This window comes from Salmo salar, chromosome 12 (assembly GCF_965601325.2).
Source record: "Salmo salar chromosome 12, fSalSal1, whole genome shotgun sequence".
Lineage (NCBI taxonomy): Eukaryota > Metazoa > Chordata > Actinopteri > Salmoniformes > Salmonidae > Salmo > Salmo salar.
This window is the reverse complement of record NC_138302.1, coordinates 31,010,263-31,026,167: the sequence shown is the minus strand read 5'-3', so window position 1 is coordinate 31,026,167 and position 15,905 is coordinate 31,010,263. Positions and strand designations below refer to the sequence as shown.

Genomic DNA, 15,905 nt, shown 5'->3' with positions numbered 1-15,905 from the left:
GACAGTTAACTCCCCGTGGGAGATGCACGTCTTGATGATCAGCAGTAGTACTAATAAACAGTTATAATACATGCATTACCTACAGTTGAAGTTGGAAGTTTACATACACCTTAGCCAAATACATTTAAATTCAGTTTTTCACAATTCCTGACATTTAATCCTAGTAAAAATTCCCTGTTTTATGTCAGTTAGGATCACCACTTTATTTTCTGAATGTGAAATGTCAGAATAATAGTAGAGAATGATTTATTTCAACTTTTATTTCTTTCATCATATTCCTAGTGGGTCAGAAGTTTACATACACTCAATTAGTATTTGGTAGCATTGCCTTTTAAATTGTTTAACTTGGGTCATGTTTTGGGTAGCCTTCCACAAGCTTCCCACAATAAGCTGGGTGAATTTTGTCCCATTCCTCCTGACAGAGCTGGTATAACTGAGTCCGGTTTGTAGGCCTCCTTGCTCGCACACGCTTTTTCAGTTCTGCCCACACATTTTCTATGGGATTGCGGTCAGGGCTTTCTAATGGCCACTCCCAATACCTTGACTTTGTTGTCCTTAAGCCATTTTGCCACAACTTTGGAAGTATGCTTGGGGTCATTGTCCTTTTGGAAGACCCATTTGCGACTGATGTGATGAGATGTTGCTTCAATATCTCCACATAATTTTTCTACCTCATGATGCCATCTATTTTGTGAAATGCACCACTCCCTCCTGCAGCGAAGCACCCCCACAACATGATGCTGCCACCCCCTTGCTTCACGTTTGGGATAGTGTTCTTCGACTTGCAAGCCTCCCCCTTTTTCCTCCAAACATAACGATGGTCATTATGGCCAAAGTTATATTTTTGTTTCATCAGACCAGAGGACATTTCTCCAAAAAGTACAATCTTTATCCCCATGTGCAGTTGCAAACCGTAGTCTGGCTTTTTTGTGGCAGTTTTGGAGCAGTGGCTTCTTCCTTGCTGAGTGGCCTTTCAGGTTATGTCGATATAGGACTCGTTTTACTGTGGATATAGATACTTTTGTACCCGTTTCCTCCAGCATCTTCACAAGGTCCTTTGCTGTTGTGCTGGGATTGATTTGCACTTTTCTGACCAAAGTATGTTCATCTCTAGGAGACAGAATGCGTCTCCTTCCTGAGCGATAGGACGGCTGCGTGGTACCATAGTGTGTATACTTGCATACTATTGATTGTACAGATAACGTTGTACCTTCAGGCGTTTGGAAATTGCTCCCAAGGATGATCCAGACTTGTGGAGGTCTACAATTTTTTTTTTTCTTCTGATGTCTTGGCTGATTTCTTTTGATATTTCCATGATGTCAAGCAAAGAGGCACAGAGTTTGAAGGTAGGCCATGAAATACATCCACAGGTACACCTCCAATTGACTCAAATTATGTCAATTAGCCTATCAGAAGCTTCTAAAGCCATGACATAATTTTCTGGAATTTTCCATGCTGTTTAAAGGCACAGTCAACTTGGTGTATGTAAACTTCTGACCCACTGGAATTGTGATACAGGGAAATAATCTGTCTATAAACATTTATTGGAAAAGTTACTTGTTTCATGCACAAAGTAGATGCCCTAACCAACTTACCAAAACTATAGTTTCTTGACAAGAAATTTGTGGAGTGGTTGAAAAACGAGTTTTAATGACTCCAACCTAAGTATATGTAAACTTCCGACTTCAACTGTATGTAGAATGTACGTTTTGAGTATCCCATTGGTGTCTTTTAATGATGGTCATCCTTGGTTGGTTCCTTGTAACAGGTGCCCTACCGGGCTGAAGAGATCACCATACCGGCAGACGTCACCCCAGAGAGAGTTCCTACACACATAGTAGACTACTCAGGTACTGTAACTGTACTAACAGTGTAGCTATATAATGTGTACCTTATCTCTGTTGTACTATGCAAACCATGGGTAAGCATGTTATTGTACATTCAAGCCATGTACACTGAACTACTACACTAATACTGTCCTGTTGTTCACTAACTGCATGTTTTAACATGCACAGAGGCGGAACAAACAGATGAGCAGTTGTCTTCAGAGATATCAAAGGTAATATTAGAATCAATGTCCAGTATTGTAGAAAGATGTGTGTAGAGATTTGAGAGTACTGCCGAGTCCAGTTTGTAATGGTAGTCGCTCCCTTTACAGGCCAATGTGATTTGCATAGTGTACGCCGTCAACAACAAGAAGTCCATTGAGAAGGTGAGTTTAGTCATAGTACTTGACATAGGCTAGGATATTTAATTTTATTTGTGTATTCTTGAAGTACTGTATGCACATTATATTTTGATATCAGCCAGTTCACACTCATGTTTGCTTTTTGTATCTTCCCCATCTTGTTTTCCTTTAGGTGACCAGCCATTGGATTCCACTTATAAATGACAATACAGATAAGGACAGCAGGTGAGGGATACAGTCTAGGTTTAGTTATGGTTCTTATGGGTGGTTCGTATCTAGCCCAGTTCCTGCATGAGCTTTGCAATGGTTACGCTATCGTCTTAATGACCTATGACATGAGGAGTATGGGGGTTGCAGTGTAGTAGTGGTTATCCAATGTGGTATGTGTGTTGCAATACTCAACCACTACCAGGGTTCACCCATCTGGGCCACTGTAAAAGGCACTCTACATGAAGTTACACGACTGTGTTTTCTCCTAAATATATGATATATGCATGGATGCTTTCCTAAAGTTTTGAAAGAGATGGGCACGAGTCATAGACACAAGTCCACGCTTTTCACAACGAGAGTAATTTCAGTAAATGTACACATTTTCTCAGTAGAACAGCAGTGTAGAAGTACAACAAGTCATGATGAGCCTAGCTTCACGCATGCAGACCCACCACTTGATAATGTTATTTCTAGGAAGTACAATTGAGATCAAAAATATTTATTTTCCGAGGAAGACTTCACCAGAATACAAAACTATCACACACTACAATTGCATGATTTGATGTCTGGATTGGGAAAACAGCCCTGAATGTACAGCTTTACGACCTAGTAAATAACTATATTTAAAAGCAATCCAATCAACCATTTACAACCTTTCTCTCTGTCCCCCCCCCTCCCCCTATAGGGTTCCTGTCATCCTGGTCGGGAACAAGTCTGACCTGGTGGAACACAGCAGCATGGAGACTATCCTGCCCGTCATGAACCAGTACACTGAGATAGAGACATGTGTTGAGGTGAGACTGCCAGAGGGCTTCTGTACTGAGTCACCCACTGTGTTGTAGCACTGTGACTTCACTACCCAGAGTAGTGATGCATCATCATATATTGCATAGAGGCTGCTGGCTAAAAGCCACTGACCTACAGTGGTTCGTCCTTTAAAAGTTGCTGCGGCACAGCTTGTGTGGTGCTGCAGAATTCTATGGCACGTTATTTAACCACTGGTACCATTAATGCTGGTTAGTGCTAGTTTGACCACCATCATCTTTGAGAAGCATTTGATAGCCTTCAATAGTGGCTGTACTAGAGAATTTAAACCCTTTTTTTATAAGAACATGGCATATGGGACTGATTTTAATACATTTTGCTAAATTAATTTGATTAATATTATGGTGTTTCTATTCCAAGAAAAACGAAAAACCTTCTGGGTTTCCGTTAGGATGGAATGGAAAATATGGCGCTGTACAACGTGACGGTCGGGAGTAGGCTACAGTACTGGGCTATTTAGCTAAAGAATCCCTGTGTCGTGCGGGCGCGTGGGAGACCGGGGTTCAATTTCCCGACGGGGAGGAAGGAGAAAGCTGTTCTTGTAAATAAGAATTTGTTCTTAACTGACTTGCCGAGTTAAATAAAGGTCACACTAAGAGCATTTTGCAATGCAGTGTCTTAGACAGCTGCGCCACCAACACAGAGAGGTGTTGGTAACGGTATATTGTCCTGCTAATAGTCCATAATGGACTATTATAATACTGTACATGGTGTCCAAGTCAGGATAACCAAAACATTTCTTTATTAAAGACTATCAGAAAGAGTGTTGGTACTTATTTATTTTGATTTAAAGCCATGAATGAGTGAGTCATTCAGCTTTATCTAGGTACTGGGCTATATGACTGTGCCATCAACTTGATAATGTATAACGATATTTTGGCGATTTTCATTCTCAAAATAATGAAAGTGAGCGATTGTAATCTGACAAAATAATATTTGTAAAGACCAAAACATTTATTTCTGTTTTTAGAGGGAGAAAAACGCTAGGCCAATCGTGCGCCACCCTATGGGACTCCCAATCACGGTTGGATGTGATATATAATAATAATAATAATACTTTTTGTTGTGTTATTTGTTTTGTCTTTTCTAGTGGATTAAACTGAAATTGCAACCAATCACGGCCGGTTGTGATACAGCCCACCTAACTAAGAAATACATTTGACGATAGAATTCTCCCCCTACCCTCCTTCTAGGCAAGTCTATTGTCCAGCTACCTGCTAATAGCCATAATGGCGCTGTACAACATGACCGTGTGTGTTTGAAAGAAAGCAACAATTTGTTTACCTTCATTAGACAACTTTGTTCCAATATTTCTGTAATATTTATTCCCATAGTAATTCGTTATGGATCCATAACTAAATAAACATCTGCATTTTGAAAGAGTATTTTTGATCATTTTATTAACGAAAGCATAAAGATGCTGATGAAGAAATACAGTACTGTACAGTATATGCTTTTACATAATAAAGCATTTAAAACATTTTGAAGATATAAGCCACCTGCATTTGTTTATTAGGCTATTGCAGAACGGTCCGGGCGGCCCTTGCTGTGCCTGGTGAGCAGTTGGTCAAATTCTGTTGTCAGAAGAGGAATAGAAATGTCATAGTGAACCGACGATCTGCTGAACCTGCCAGGTATGTTGACTCTGCCTGTCGGAGGTGGAGTTCCAGAGCTCACAGGTGTGTCTGGCATGGATTGTGACTCCATCTCGTTCCTCGCCATTCTCCGCCTGACTCTCCGCCAATGCCGCCTGGCTCTGGACTAATGCATCAGCTGTCGCCCGTATCTCTGCCCTCAGATAATGTGTATCTTTCTGCTGGTCTGCCTTCAATGACTCGATCTCCGTCTTCAAAGTCTGAATCTGATCCATGTGCACCTTCATCAGATCGGCAGATTGGTACCGCGACTCCAACACAAATGCTGCGTACGCATTTTAAGAATCTAGCAAAACTAACCGCTTTCTTGGCAACCATCGTTTTTTTTTCGGTGCGGCCCGTTGTCCAGCCCTTTGTCCACTGATCTCCACGGATGGTTGTCGGCATGGTTGTATGCTCTGCAAAAACACATTCACTTTTTAGTACACAAAAAATTTCATTTAACCTTTATTTAATTATTGATTTTATTACACAGTATGCCTACACATTGATAGGCAAAATATTTGTATTTTTTTAAGAAAATGCGCTGAAACCAAAATACCTTTTTTTTTTTAGTTTGGGTGATCCTCTCAGCTCCGGCTCATTTTCAAGTCCTCTCGTGGTTATGGTCCTAACCCTGGAACGGGTAGCACCATAGAAAGAAGCTGGCTTGATGAAAACAATGTCCATTTCGCCTGTTCTCTTATGATCATAATGCCATTTTATTTTTTAGATAAACAGCTAATTTTTGAATGGTAACTGTGTTAAGGGTGGAGTTTGATGTGGGGTAAGGAGTACTGGAAAGGTGTGACTTTCACACCTACAGTAGCTGGGCTATAAAGAGTCTTGTCCTGCTAATAGGCTACAAGTGTTTGAAATCCTGTTTTCAAAATGCCACCAGCTGTCCCTCACTACTGTAAATAAAAACACATCCTGTTTACATTCTTTATTGTAACCACAATGTCACACATAATTTCTATCTACCTTTCCAATTACTTTTAGAGTTCGGGATTTACAAATGTGTGCTTTTCATGTAATCTTTCGTTAAATCCAGTTCGGATTTAAGTATAACTTTTGAGTGACGCCTTTAGTGAGAGGTCTAATGCTTTAATGTTTAATATCTGCCCTCCGAATTCATATCTAAGGGGCATTTTTCACGCCATTATTAGTTACATTGCCATTCTTGAACATGGGGTGAGACATTGTTACTAATTTGTAAATAAAGCAAGTTTGTCATTTAGAATTATTTCTGTTTTTAGAGGGAGAGAAACCAAAAACCTACAGTCATCTCATGAATCTCCCAGTCGAGGCTGGCACTGATATTGAACCAGCATCTGTAGCAACACAGCTTGCGATGCGGTATCTCAGACCACTGCGATGCGGTATCTCAGACCACTGCGATGCGGTATCTCAGACCACTGCGATGCGGTATCTCAGACCACTGCGATGCGGTATCTCAGACCACTGCGATGCGGTATCTCAGACCACTGTGATGGTCTGGAGCAATGAAGTAGTGACGCAGGGTACCGTACTAAATCACAAATTACCTCTAAGTCGTGCAGCATAATCACAAAACTTTTAGTGGAGCAACCACTGTACTCAGCCCATGTAGATTTACCAGCATTTTCACTTTATGTACACATCACTTATCATGCACACCTATCATGTATACAGTACTTATCATGCACACTTGTCATGTATACTTATCCAGTGGTGGAAAAAGTACCTAATTGTTGTACTTGAATAAAAGTAAAGATACCTTAATAGAAAATGACTCAAGTAAAAGTGAGTCACCCAGTAAAATACTACTTGAGTAAAAGTCTAAAAGTATTTAGTTTTAAATATACTTGATTATCAAAAGTAAAAATTATAAATAATTTCTAATTCCTTATATTAAGCAAACCAGATGGCAGCATTTTCTTGTTTTCTTAATTTACAGATAGCCAGGGGCACACTCCAACACTCAGACATCATTTATAAACAAAGAATGTTTGTTTAGTGAGTCCGCCAGATCAGAGGCTGTCAGGATGACCAGGTATTAGTGTGTGAATTAGACAATTTTCCCGTCCTGCTAAGCATTCAAAATGTAACGAGCACTTTTGGGTGTCATGGAAAATGTATGGAGTAAAACGTACATTGTTTTCCTTAGGAATATAGTGAAGTAAAAGTAGTAAAAAATATAAATGGTAAAGTACAGAAGTCATTTTTTGGGTTAAGTAGTACTTTATTTTTACTTAAGTACTTCACACCACTGCACCTCTTACAGAGGAGTGATACACCTTCAGATGTAGCACAGGGGCTGCATTGAAGATAAATCAATGAACTGTTTAAAGAGTGGCTTGAACAGTTCTGGTATCTATTAAAGATGTATAGCAGGGGTGGTGCTTATATTGTAGCAGTCCTACAGCTTTTGGTGTGCTGCTATAGAGCTTACAAATGTTACATGTTGTAAATCTAAATCTGTAGGGTTTAAAGCTGGTCCCAGATGACATGCTCTATCTATGTAGCTTTTACCGTCATCATGCAGGGTGACAGTGTATATAGTCTTTGTATGGACCCACTAAGACTATATGTTGTGCTTGTTTACTGTATATGCACTTAGGCTATAGAACCTATGTTAGGCATTATTTATGAGTATGACCTTCACCCAGACACTCTTCATGCTATTTTTCTCATGATGGGAATTCCATGGGTCAATCATGTGCTTAGCGTGATGCACAGGGTCAGTTTGGTATTGGTTTCAGTCTAGACTCTTAATGGAGCGATTGCTAAGGGATTTCTATAGCTTGCTCAAGTCGGTATGTGAGTGTACATGCATTTTTCGAGGAAAATATTGGGCCTAATAGACAGGTTGCGTGTCAATGTGCGCGTGTGTGCTCCTCGGCTACGTTTGATTGTCAATTCAAGGAAACAGACTTGACAATCAAACTGATCCAATCAAGCCTAGAGTTTGACCCCCATGGCTCTCCTCCACCCAGCTAGCCATAGAGGCATGTCCACAGTTCAGCTTGGCTGCTAACTCCTCCATGTTTCACAGACTGTCTAATTAGTATTGGCTTATCCCTCAGACCAATCCCCCGGCTGGTAGATCCTCCCAGGCCCCAGCCAGCCAGGTCACTATGGAGACACTACTATACTCTACTGTAAACAACTCTCACTTTCCTGACCCATCTAGTGGAAAGAGAGGGAGTTTGCCGTGCACAGCTTAAAGATGGAATCCGCATCTCAGCACCTTTTGTTATTGTTTTGTGGACGAAACAGAGGTGAGGTGCGTCGAGCAGCTTGCAGTGTTCGTTGTTTGCAGTAACTTCTTTGTTGTTGTAATATCCCAAATGGACGTGGCTGTTTTCACAATTTTAAAGATTCCAGCTTTAAGTATTTAGGTATTTTAGTTCTGCACAGGAACTGCATTGTTGTTTTTGATATGTTGGTAAATATTAGTTCAGGATGAATGAAATTCATATTTTGTATTTTCCTCTTTCTGTATTTCCACAACTGTTTTTTTTTAGTGTTCAGCAAAGAACCTGAAGAACATATCTGAGTTGTTTTACTACGCCCAAAAGGCTGTCCTGCACCCGACTGGCCCTTTATACTGTCCAGAGGAGAAACGGGTAAAGAGTGAAGAAGCCCTGTTGACAGAATGTTACAGAATAAGAATTGTTCATGAAGTCTCACATTTACTTTGAGGCCAACTGAGTCATTATACTGTTGATTGGACTTGATTCCCAGATGAAGCCTGCTTGCATCAAAGCGCTTACTCGCATCTTCAAGGTGTCAGACCTGGACAACGATGGGATTCTCAATGATAATGAGCTCAACTTCTTCCAGGTGAGTTTTCAACTCTGTGACTCTAACTCCTACAGCAGCACAAGTGCACTAACACGTTCACTAGCCCTTTTCCATTCAGGTGAAGGGTTCAAATAGTTATTTCAGTGTTTTCCTTGTCAGCTTTGGTGATGTGTTTGTGTGTGTGTGCAGAGGACATGCTTCAATGCCCCACTGGCGTCTCAGGCTCTGGAGGATGTGAAGAACGTTGTGAGGAAGAATGTGATTGACGGTGTATGTGACAACGGCCTCACTCTTAAAGGTATGCTCTATTGACAAAGGGAGGGAGTGAAGACAATGAACTTCCTGTTGATCCAAATCTGTGTCATTTTCTGTTTCTTTGCCATCTCAGTCCTGCATTTCTTATAAAACTAGTCATACGTTTCTTCAGCACCATGTTTGAGCATGTTGGGGTATGTTTGAATAATGTCCCCATATTCCACATTCCGAACACACACACGCACACTGTAGTTGACCTATATCATGGTGGTGGTCCTCAGGGTTCCTGTTCCTCCACACCCTCTTCATCCAGAGGGGGAGACATGAGACCACCTGGACGGTCCTCAGGAGGTTTGGCTACGACGACGACCTGGAACTCCACCAGGACTACCTGTTCCCACTCACGTGAGTGTGCTGCCTGTTTCTGCACGTCCACTACAACCTGTTCCTCCAGGGTGTACTGTCTGCTTCTACACCCATACCAACAAACTATTTCCCCTATTAGTAGTCAATACAGTTTCATATCGGTATGTTATTATTGATGAAATATTGTATAGTTTTGACAATATCGCAAAATATAATTTTTGCGCTAGTTGCCTGCACCAAAGCTCCAGTATTTTTCCTTCATAGCTTGTTCTCAATCTTCTTTTTAAATAAGGAGACAATTTTTCAGCGCTTTTATTTCAATGACTGATCAAAACTTGTTTTCGCTTGTCCCTCTGCAGCAAACATATGGAGAGCAGTATGTTTGGAAAATCGAATCGCAATAAAAACACAGTATCGAATCGCCTTCCCTGTGGCTCAGTTGGTAGGGCATGGTGTTTGCAACGCCAGCATGGTGTGTGCAACGCCAGGGTTGTGGGTTCGATTCCCACGGGGGGCCAGTACAATTATAATTTTTTTTTTTTAATAAATAAATAAAATGCATGAAATGAAAATGAAATGTATGTATTCACTACTGTAAGTAGCTCTGGATAAGAGCGTCTGCTAAATGACTAAAATGATGTAAAAGTGCAATACGTATCGTGGTAATATAGTATCGTGAGGTCCCTGGCAATTACCAGGCCTACTTATTAGTGTGCTTGTCTTTACCTCTACCCACAGGCACAGATATTGACCATTCCGTGTGCTTAGTTCATCATGGTTTTATTGCCTTTGTCTTCCTCAAGGACGATCTGAGCCTTAGAGACTTCCAATAAGTATTAATAAATGTCAACATTGATTCCCATGCAGAAATACACTTCGGCTTCACCCAGTACAACAAAAGATGTCTGCCTCCCTTCTTTCAGATTGAGATGGGCCACTAAGCCCCAGTACAGTCAGGATTAACATCCATCCCCCTTCTGGCTCTGACCTCAATTACCCACAAGTCTCTCTCTCTCCCCCCTGCAGAGCGTCATAATTGAATCTGTGTTCTTATTTATCTCGTAATCTCTCCAGGATTCTCCATCTGACTGTTTGTGTGTGTGTGTGTGTTCCCCACCTCTACTGTACCTCCAGGTTGAAAGTACCTCCAGACTGCACCACCGAGCTGAATCACAATGCCTACCTCTTCCTCCAGAGTGTCTTTGACAAACATGACAAGGTATTGACCTTTCCTGTGGTAAATGATACCATTGAATTTGGAGCCAACATTTCAGACTAACAAAAGTCAAACTGTTTCTAAACCCTGCTGGCAGTGAATGAACCATACATTGAGTGGTCAAGCTAGTGTGTGTCCTTATGTTCTAGATGCCAATGACCCGTGGGGTGTGTGTGTGTGTGTTTTTCAGGACCGGGACTGTGCCCTGTCCCCAGAGGAGCTGAAGGACCTGTTTGACGTATTCCCCTACATGCCCTGGGGTCTTGACGTCAACAACACGGTGTGCACCAACGACGAAGGCTGGATCACCAACCAGGGCTACCTGTCCCAGTGGACGTAGGTTACCACCGCACGCATACAGACGGACATCTAGACAGACGGACATCTAGACAGACGGACATCTAGACAGACGGACATCTAGACAGACGCGCGCGCAGACGGACATCTAGACAGACGCGCGCGCAGACGGACACACACTTCAAAACATACACATGGTTAGCAGATGTTATTGCGAGTGTAGCAAAATGCTTGTGCTTCTAGTTTCGACAGTGCAGCAATATCGAACGACTACATTGTACACACAAATCTAAGTAAAGGAATGTAATAAGAATATATACATATAAATATATGGATGAGCGATGACCGAGCAGCATAGGCAAGATGCAGTAGATGGTATAAAATACAGTATATACATATTACATGAGTCATGCAAGATATGTAAACATTATTAAACTGAATAGTGATCCATTTATTAAAGTCTGTATGTAGGCAGCAGCCTCTCTGTGTTAGTGATTGCTGTTTAACAGTCTGATGGCCTTGAGAGAAGCTATTTTTCAGTCTCTCGGTCCCAGCTTTGATGCACCTGTACTGACCTCGCCTTCTGGATGATAGCGTGGTGAACCGGCAGTGGCTCCAGTGGTTATTGTCCTTGATGATCTTTTTTGGCCTTCCTGTGACATCGGGTGGTGTAGGTGTCCTGGAGGGCAGGTAGTTTGCCCCGGTGATGCGTTGTGCAGACCGCACCACCCTCTGGAGAGCCTTGCGGTTGAGGGCTGTGCAGTTGCTGTACCAGGTGGTGATACAGCCCGACAGGATGCTCTCAAATGTGCATCTGTTAAAGTTCGTGAGGGCTTTAGGTGTTGTACAGCCTTCAGAACACAATGTGTGGGTGGACCATTTCATGTTGTCTGTGATGTGTACGCCGAGGATCTTGAAGCTTTCCACCTTCTCCGCTGCTGTCCCGTCGATGTGGATAGGGGGGTGCTCCTTTTGCTGTTTCCTGAAGTCCACGATCATCTCCTTTGTTTTGTTGACGTTGAGTGAGAGGTTGTTTTCCTGACACCATACTCCGAGTGCCCTCACCTCCTGCCATAGGCTCTCATCATTGTTGATAATCAAGCCCACTACTGTTGTGTCGTCTGCAAACTTGATGATTGAGTTGGAGGCGTGCATTGCCACGTAGTCATGGGTGAACAGGGAGTACAGGAGGGGGCTGAGCACGCACCCAAGTGGGGCCCCAGTGTTGAGGGTCAGCGAAGTGGAGATGTTGTTTCCTACCTTCACCACCTGGGGGCGGCCCGTCAGAAAGACCAGGACCCAATTGCACAGGGCAGGGTTGAGACCCAGGGCCTCCAGCTTGATGATGAGCTTGGAGGGTACTATGGTGTTGAATGCTGAGCTGTAGTCAGTGAACAGCATTCTTACATAGGTAATCCTCTTGTCCAGATGGGATAGGGCAGTGTGATTGCATCGTCTGTGGACCTATTGGGATTGCATCGTCTGTGGACCTATTGGGTCGGTATGCAAATTGAAGTGGGTCTAGGGTGACAGGTAAGGTGGAGGTGATATGATCCTTGACTAGTCTCTCAAAGCACTTCATGATGACAGAAGTGTGTGCTATGGGGCGATAGTCATTTAGTTCAGTTACCTTTTGCCTTCTTGGGTACAGGAACAATGGAGGCCATATTGAAGCATGTGGGGACAGCAGACTGGGATAGGGAGAGATTGAATGTCTTGTGAGCGCAAAATTGCAATATTATGTTATAATGCCATAATTGCATCAAATGGTTGTTTTATGCAACAGAAAATAGTTCTTATAACTCTTGTGTCTGTGTGAACTGAAAGTGGGCCTCTGGGAGATTTAACACTGACAGGAGATTTACGATGTCTTTGGGTGACACCGCATTCCAGAGCATGAGTTAATGTTTCTGTACTGGAGATGGCTCCAGTATGGAGTTGTGGGGCCAGACCCTGGTCTCTACACAGTGAGGACAGTATTTACAGCAGATACTGTTTGCTGTGAATTATTAGTAACCTTGTGACCCATTCCATACATCTGTTGTTTGTCATGAACATCCAGGAGGATGGACTTTGCTATAAAATGCTGCGGCTCAAACCAGCTCGTTGAGTTCTCAGTGATCACCTCCAGGGGTGGTTACTGACCAGCTCCGTTACTGCAGTAATTAAATAATAAAGTTTGATTTGTTTTGAAAAAATGTAAAAGTCTCTCCTTTTGATTACAGTAATTCCACCACAGTCCGTAAACACACCAGCCAGCTGCTCTGTGCATGCTCTGAGGACGCGGCTAGGAATGCCTTCTGGGCTGGCAGCCTTGCGAGGGTTAACACGTTTAAATGTCTTACTCATGTCCCCCACGGAGAAGGAGAGCCCACAGTCCTTGGTAGCGGGCCGCATTGGTGGCACTGTATTATCCTCAAAGCGGGCAAAGAAGTGGTTTAGTTTGTCTGGAAGCAAGACGTCGGTATCCGTGACGTGGCTGGTTTTCTTTTTGTAGTCCGAGACCCTGCCACATTCGTCTTGTGTCTGTGCTGTTGAATTGCGACTCCACTTTGTCTCTATACTGACATTTCACTTGTTTGATTGCCTTGCGGTGGGAATAACTACACTGTTTGTTTTCTGCCATATTCCCAGACCTCTTTCCATGGTTAAATGCGGTGGTTCGCGCTTTCAGTATTGCACGAATGCCGCCATCTATCCACGGTTTTTGGTTAGGGTAGGTTTTAATAGTCACAGTGGGTACAATCTCTCCTATGCACTTTCTTATAAACTCACTCACCGAATCAGCGTATAAATCAATATTATTCTCTGAGGCTACACGTAACATGTCCCAGTCCGCGTGATCAAAACAATCTTGAAGCGTGGATTCCAATTGGTCCTTATCACACCTGAACAGACACAGACAGACAAACACACACACGAGAGATGTACTGCTGTGTTAAATGCACAAAGTGTATTGTTTGTTTATCTAAACTATGGAAGTCTGAATGAACCCCCAAGACAGTGTTTCTTACAGTGCATGACAGTATCCATTCACTCCTCTGTGTTTCCCTGTGCCCAGGTTGACCACCTACCTGGATGTCCAGCGCTGCCTGGAGTACCTGGGTTACCTTGGTTACTCCATCATCTCTGAACAGGAGTCCCAGGCAGCGGCCATCACAGGTGGGAGGACAGCCCGTTGTTATGGCAACTGAGACGACCGCTAGATTAGATATGAGCAGAGACCTATAGATATGGCTCTGAATGTGGGACAGTGTATATATTACGGTGCTATCACTCTGTTATTAGTGCACCTGCGCAGGAGTCTCGTTGTAGATGAACCTGGCCTGAGTGCAATGGCAGCCATGTATTGTGCTAATATGGTTGAGTAGACGTTGTTAAATTGGAACCTTGACGTATTTGAGTTACATTGGTAGCAGAGGATGGTTAGTAACTACAATGTGCCATCTCGCTTCGACGAGAAGAGGCCGTATGCAAGTTGGAAAAATGTACTTGGAATCTGGACACGGGTTACTAATCTGGACGAGAAAAAGCAAGCACTTGCAGTGGTATTATCGCTCGAGGGAAGAGTGAGAGATACAGCACTGGAAATATCCGTTGAGGGTTTGAAAAGGATGACGGTATGGGAACTTTGATCAGAGCACTGGATTCTGTGTTTGATAGAGAGGAGAAAGACCGCGCCTACCAGGCATATTCTAACTTTAACAATGTTACTAGAGACATTTCGGTTGTAATGACGGACGACATCATTGATTTAGAACAGAGGTACAATAGGATGCGCAAGTACGAGATGGTTCTCCCGGATGAAGTGTTAGCTTTGTTGTTAGATGCTGCCTGTCTGGATGGTAGGGAGAAACAGTTGGCTTTGACTGCTTGAACTGTGCTGACTTTTGCGTCAGTGAAGTCGGCACTAATAAAAAATGTTTGGTGAGAAGACGTCTATCGCGCCAATAACAGATGGAATGCAAGTGAGTGACGCAGCATATTACACTGATCAGCAGAAAAAAGGCGCCAAAAATGTACGTTCTCAGGACAACCAGACGAGGGCGCCATTGCCCGTCACATCCGCTGGACAGATATGGAAGGAGATCAAAATGTGCTATTTGTCGAAGCACTTACCATTGGGTTAAAGACTGACCTCATAAAAATGAACAAGTTAAACTAACAGAAATGTAAACACAGAGCAGTATAACATTACTGTTTTCAAACCAATCTCTGCTTCTGATACTGAGATAATTAAAGTTGAATCCTTAGGATCTGCTGTGATTGATACTGCATGTAGACACACAGTCTGTGGTGCAAAATGGCTCGATAACTATGTCAGTGAACTAAATATGAAAGAAGTAGAAAATATGATTGACACACCAAGCAACAGAGCTTTCAAATTTGGAGATGGGAGAATTGTCCATTCTACCAAGAGAGTCAAGATACCAGCAAACATTGATCAGACTAAGTGTCACATTGAAACTGAGGTGGTCCCTGCAGATATCCCCTTACTATTAAGCAAAGCTTCCCTCAAGAAGGTGGGGGCTGTACTAGACATAAAAAATAACAAGGCAGTGATGTTTAAACAACCGATGACCCTTGAACTTACTACCTCAGGCCACTATTGTGTAAACATTTTAGACAAAGACATCACACAGAGTCCATGTAAAAAATGAGATTCTGACGGACACAGAGCCCATGGAGATTCTGACGGACACAGAGCCCATGGAGATTCTGACGGACACAGAGAACATGATCACAGAGGGAAAACACAAAGTATTGTTAAAACTTCACAAACAGTTTGGACATGCTACAGCTGACAGACTTCAGAAATTACTCATCTGTTCTGGAAATAATGATGATGAGAGTATTTACATTCTACGGCAGATAGTTAAGTTGTGAGACGTCAGAAATACAGCAAACCTAAGCCCAGACCATCTGTTGGTTTGCCACTGGCTTCCAAGTACAATGAAACAGTGGCTGTAGCTCTACATGAGTTGGGACCAAGTGTGTGGTACCTTAACATAATGGACCACTTCATACGCTTCAGTGCTGGAAGCATTGTGAATACAAAGAAACCCAGTGACATCGTCAGGCACTTCATGCATTCCTGGATAAGTGTGCATGGCCCACCCAAGAA

The 15,905-nt window shown here is 42.6% G+C and overlaps 1 protein-coding gene across 3 annotated transcripts in view; it reads left to right on the top strand.

Moving 5' to 3' along the window:
• Positions 1-15,905, top strand: part of LOC106564657 (mitochondrial Rho GTPase 1-A) — a 34,745-nt gene that overhangs the window by 2,657 nt on the left and 16,183 nt on the right. For 2 of the 3 annotated variants that reach the window (XM_014130845.3, XM_014130843.3), the window contains exons 3-14: positions 1,769-1,850; positions 2,016-2,059; positions 2,159-2,212; positions 2,361-2,413; positions 3,084-3,192; positions 8,367-8,468; positions 8,587-8,685; positions 8,836-8,944; positions 9,183-9,306; positions 10,402-10,486; positions 10,674-10,819; positions 13,842-13,942. In XM_014130845.3, the coding sequence (XP_013986320.1) occupies positions 1,769-1,850; positions 2,016-2,059; positions 2,159-2,212; positions 2,361-2,413; positions 3,084-3,192; positions 8,367-8,468; positions 8,587-8,685; positions 8,836-8,944; positions 9,183-9,306; positions 10,402-10,486; positions 10,674-10,819; positions 13,842-13,942 (1,108 nt within the window). Of the gene's footprint in view, positions 1-1,768; positions 1,851-2,015; positions 2,060-2,158; positions 2,213-2,360; positions 2,414-3,083; positions 3,193-7,925; positions 8,126-8,366; positions 8,469-8,586; positions 8,686-8,835; positions 8,945-9,182; positions 9,307-10,401; positions 10,487-10,673; positions 10,820-13,841; positions 13,943-15,905 lie in introns of those variants that run through there. The other variant, XM_045691212.2, reaches the window with a different exon arrangement.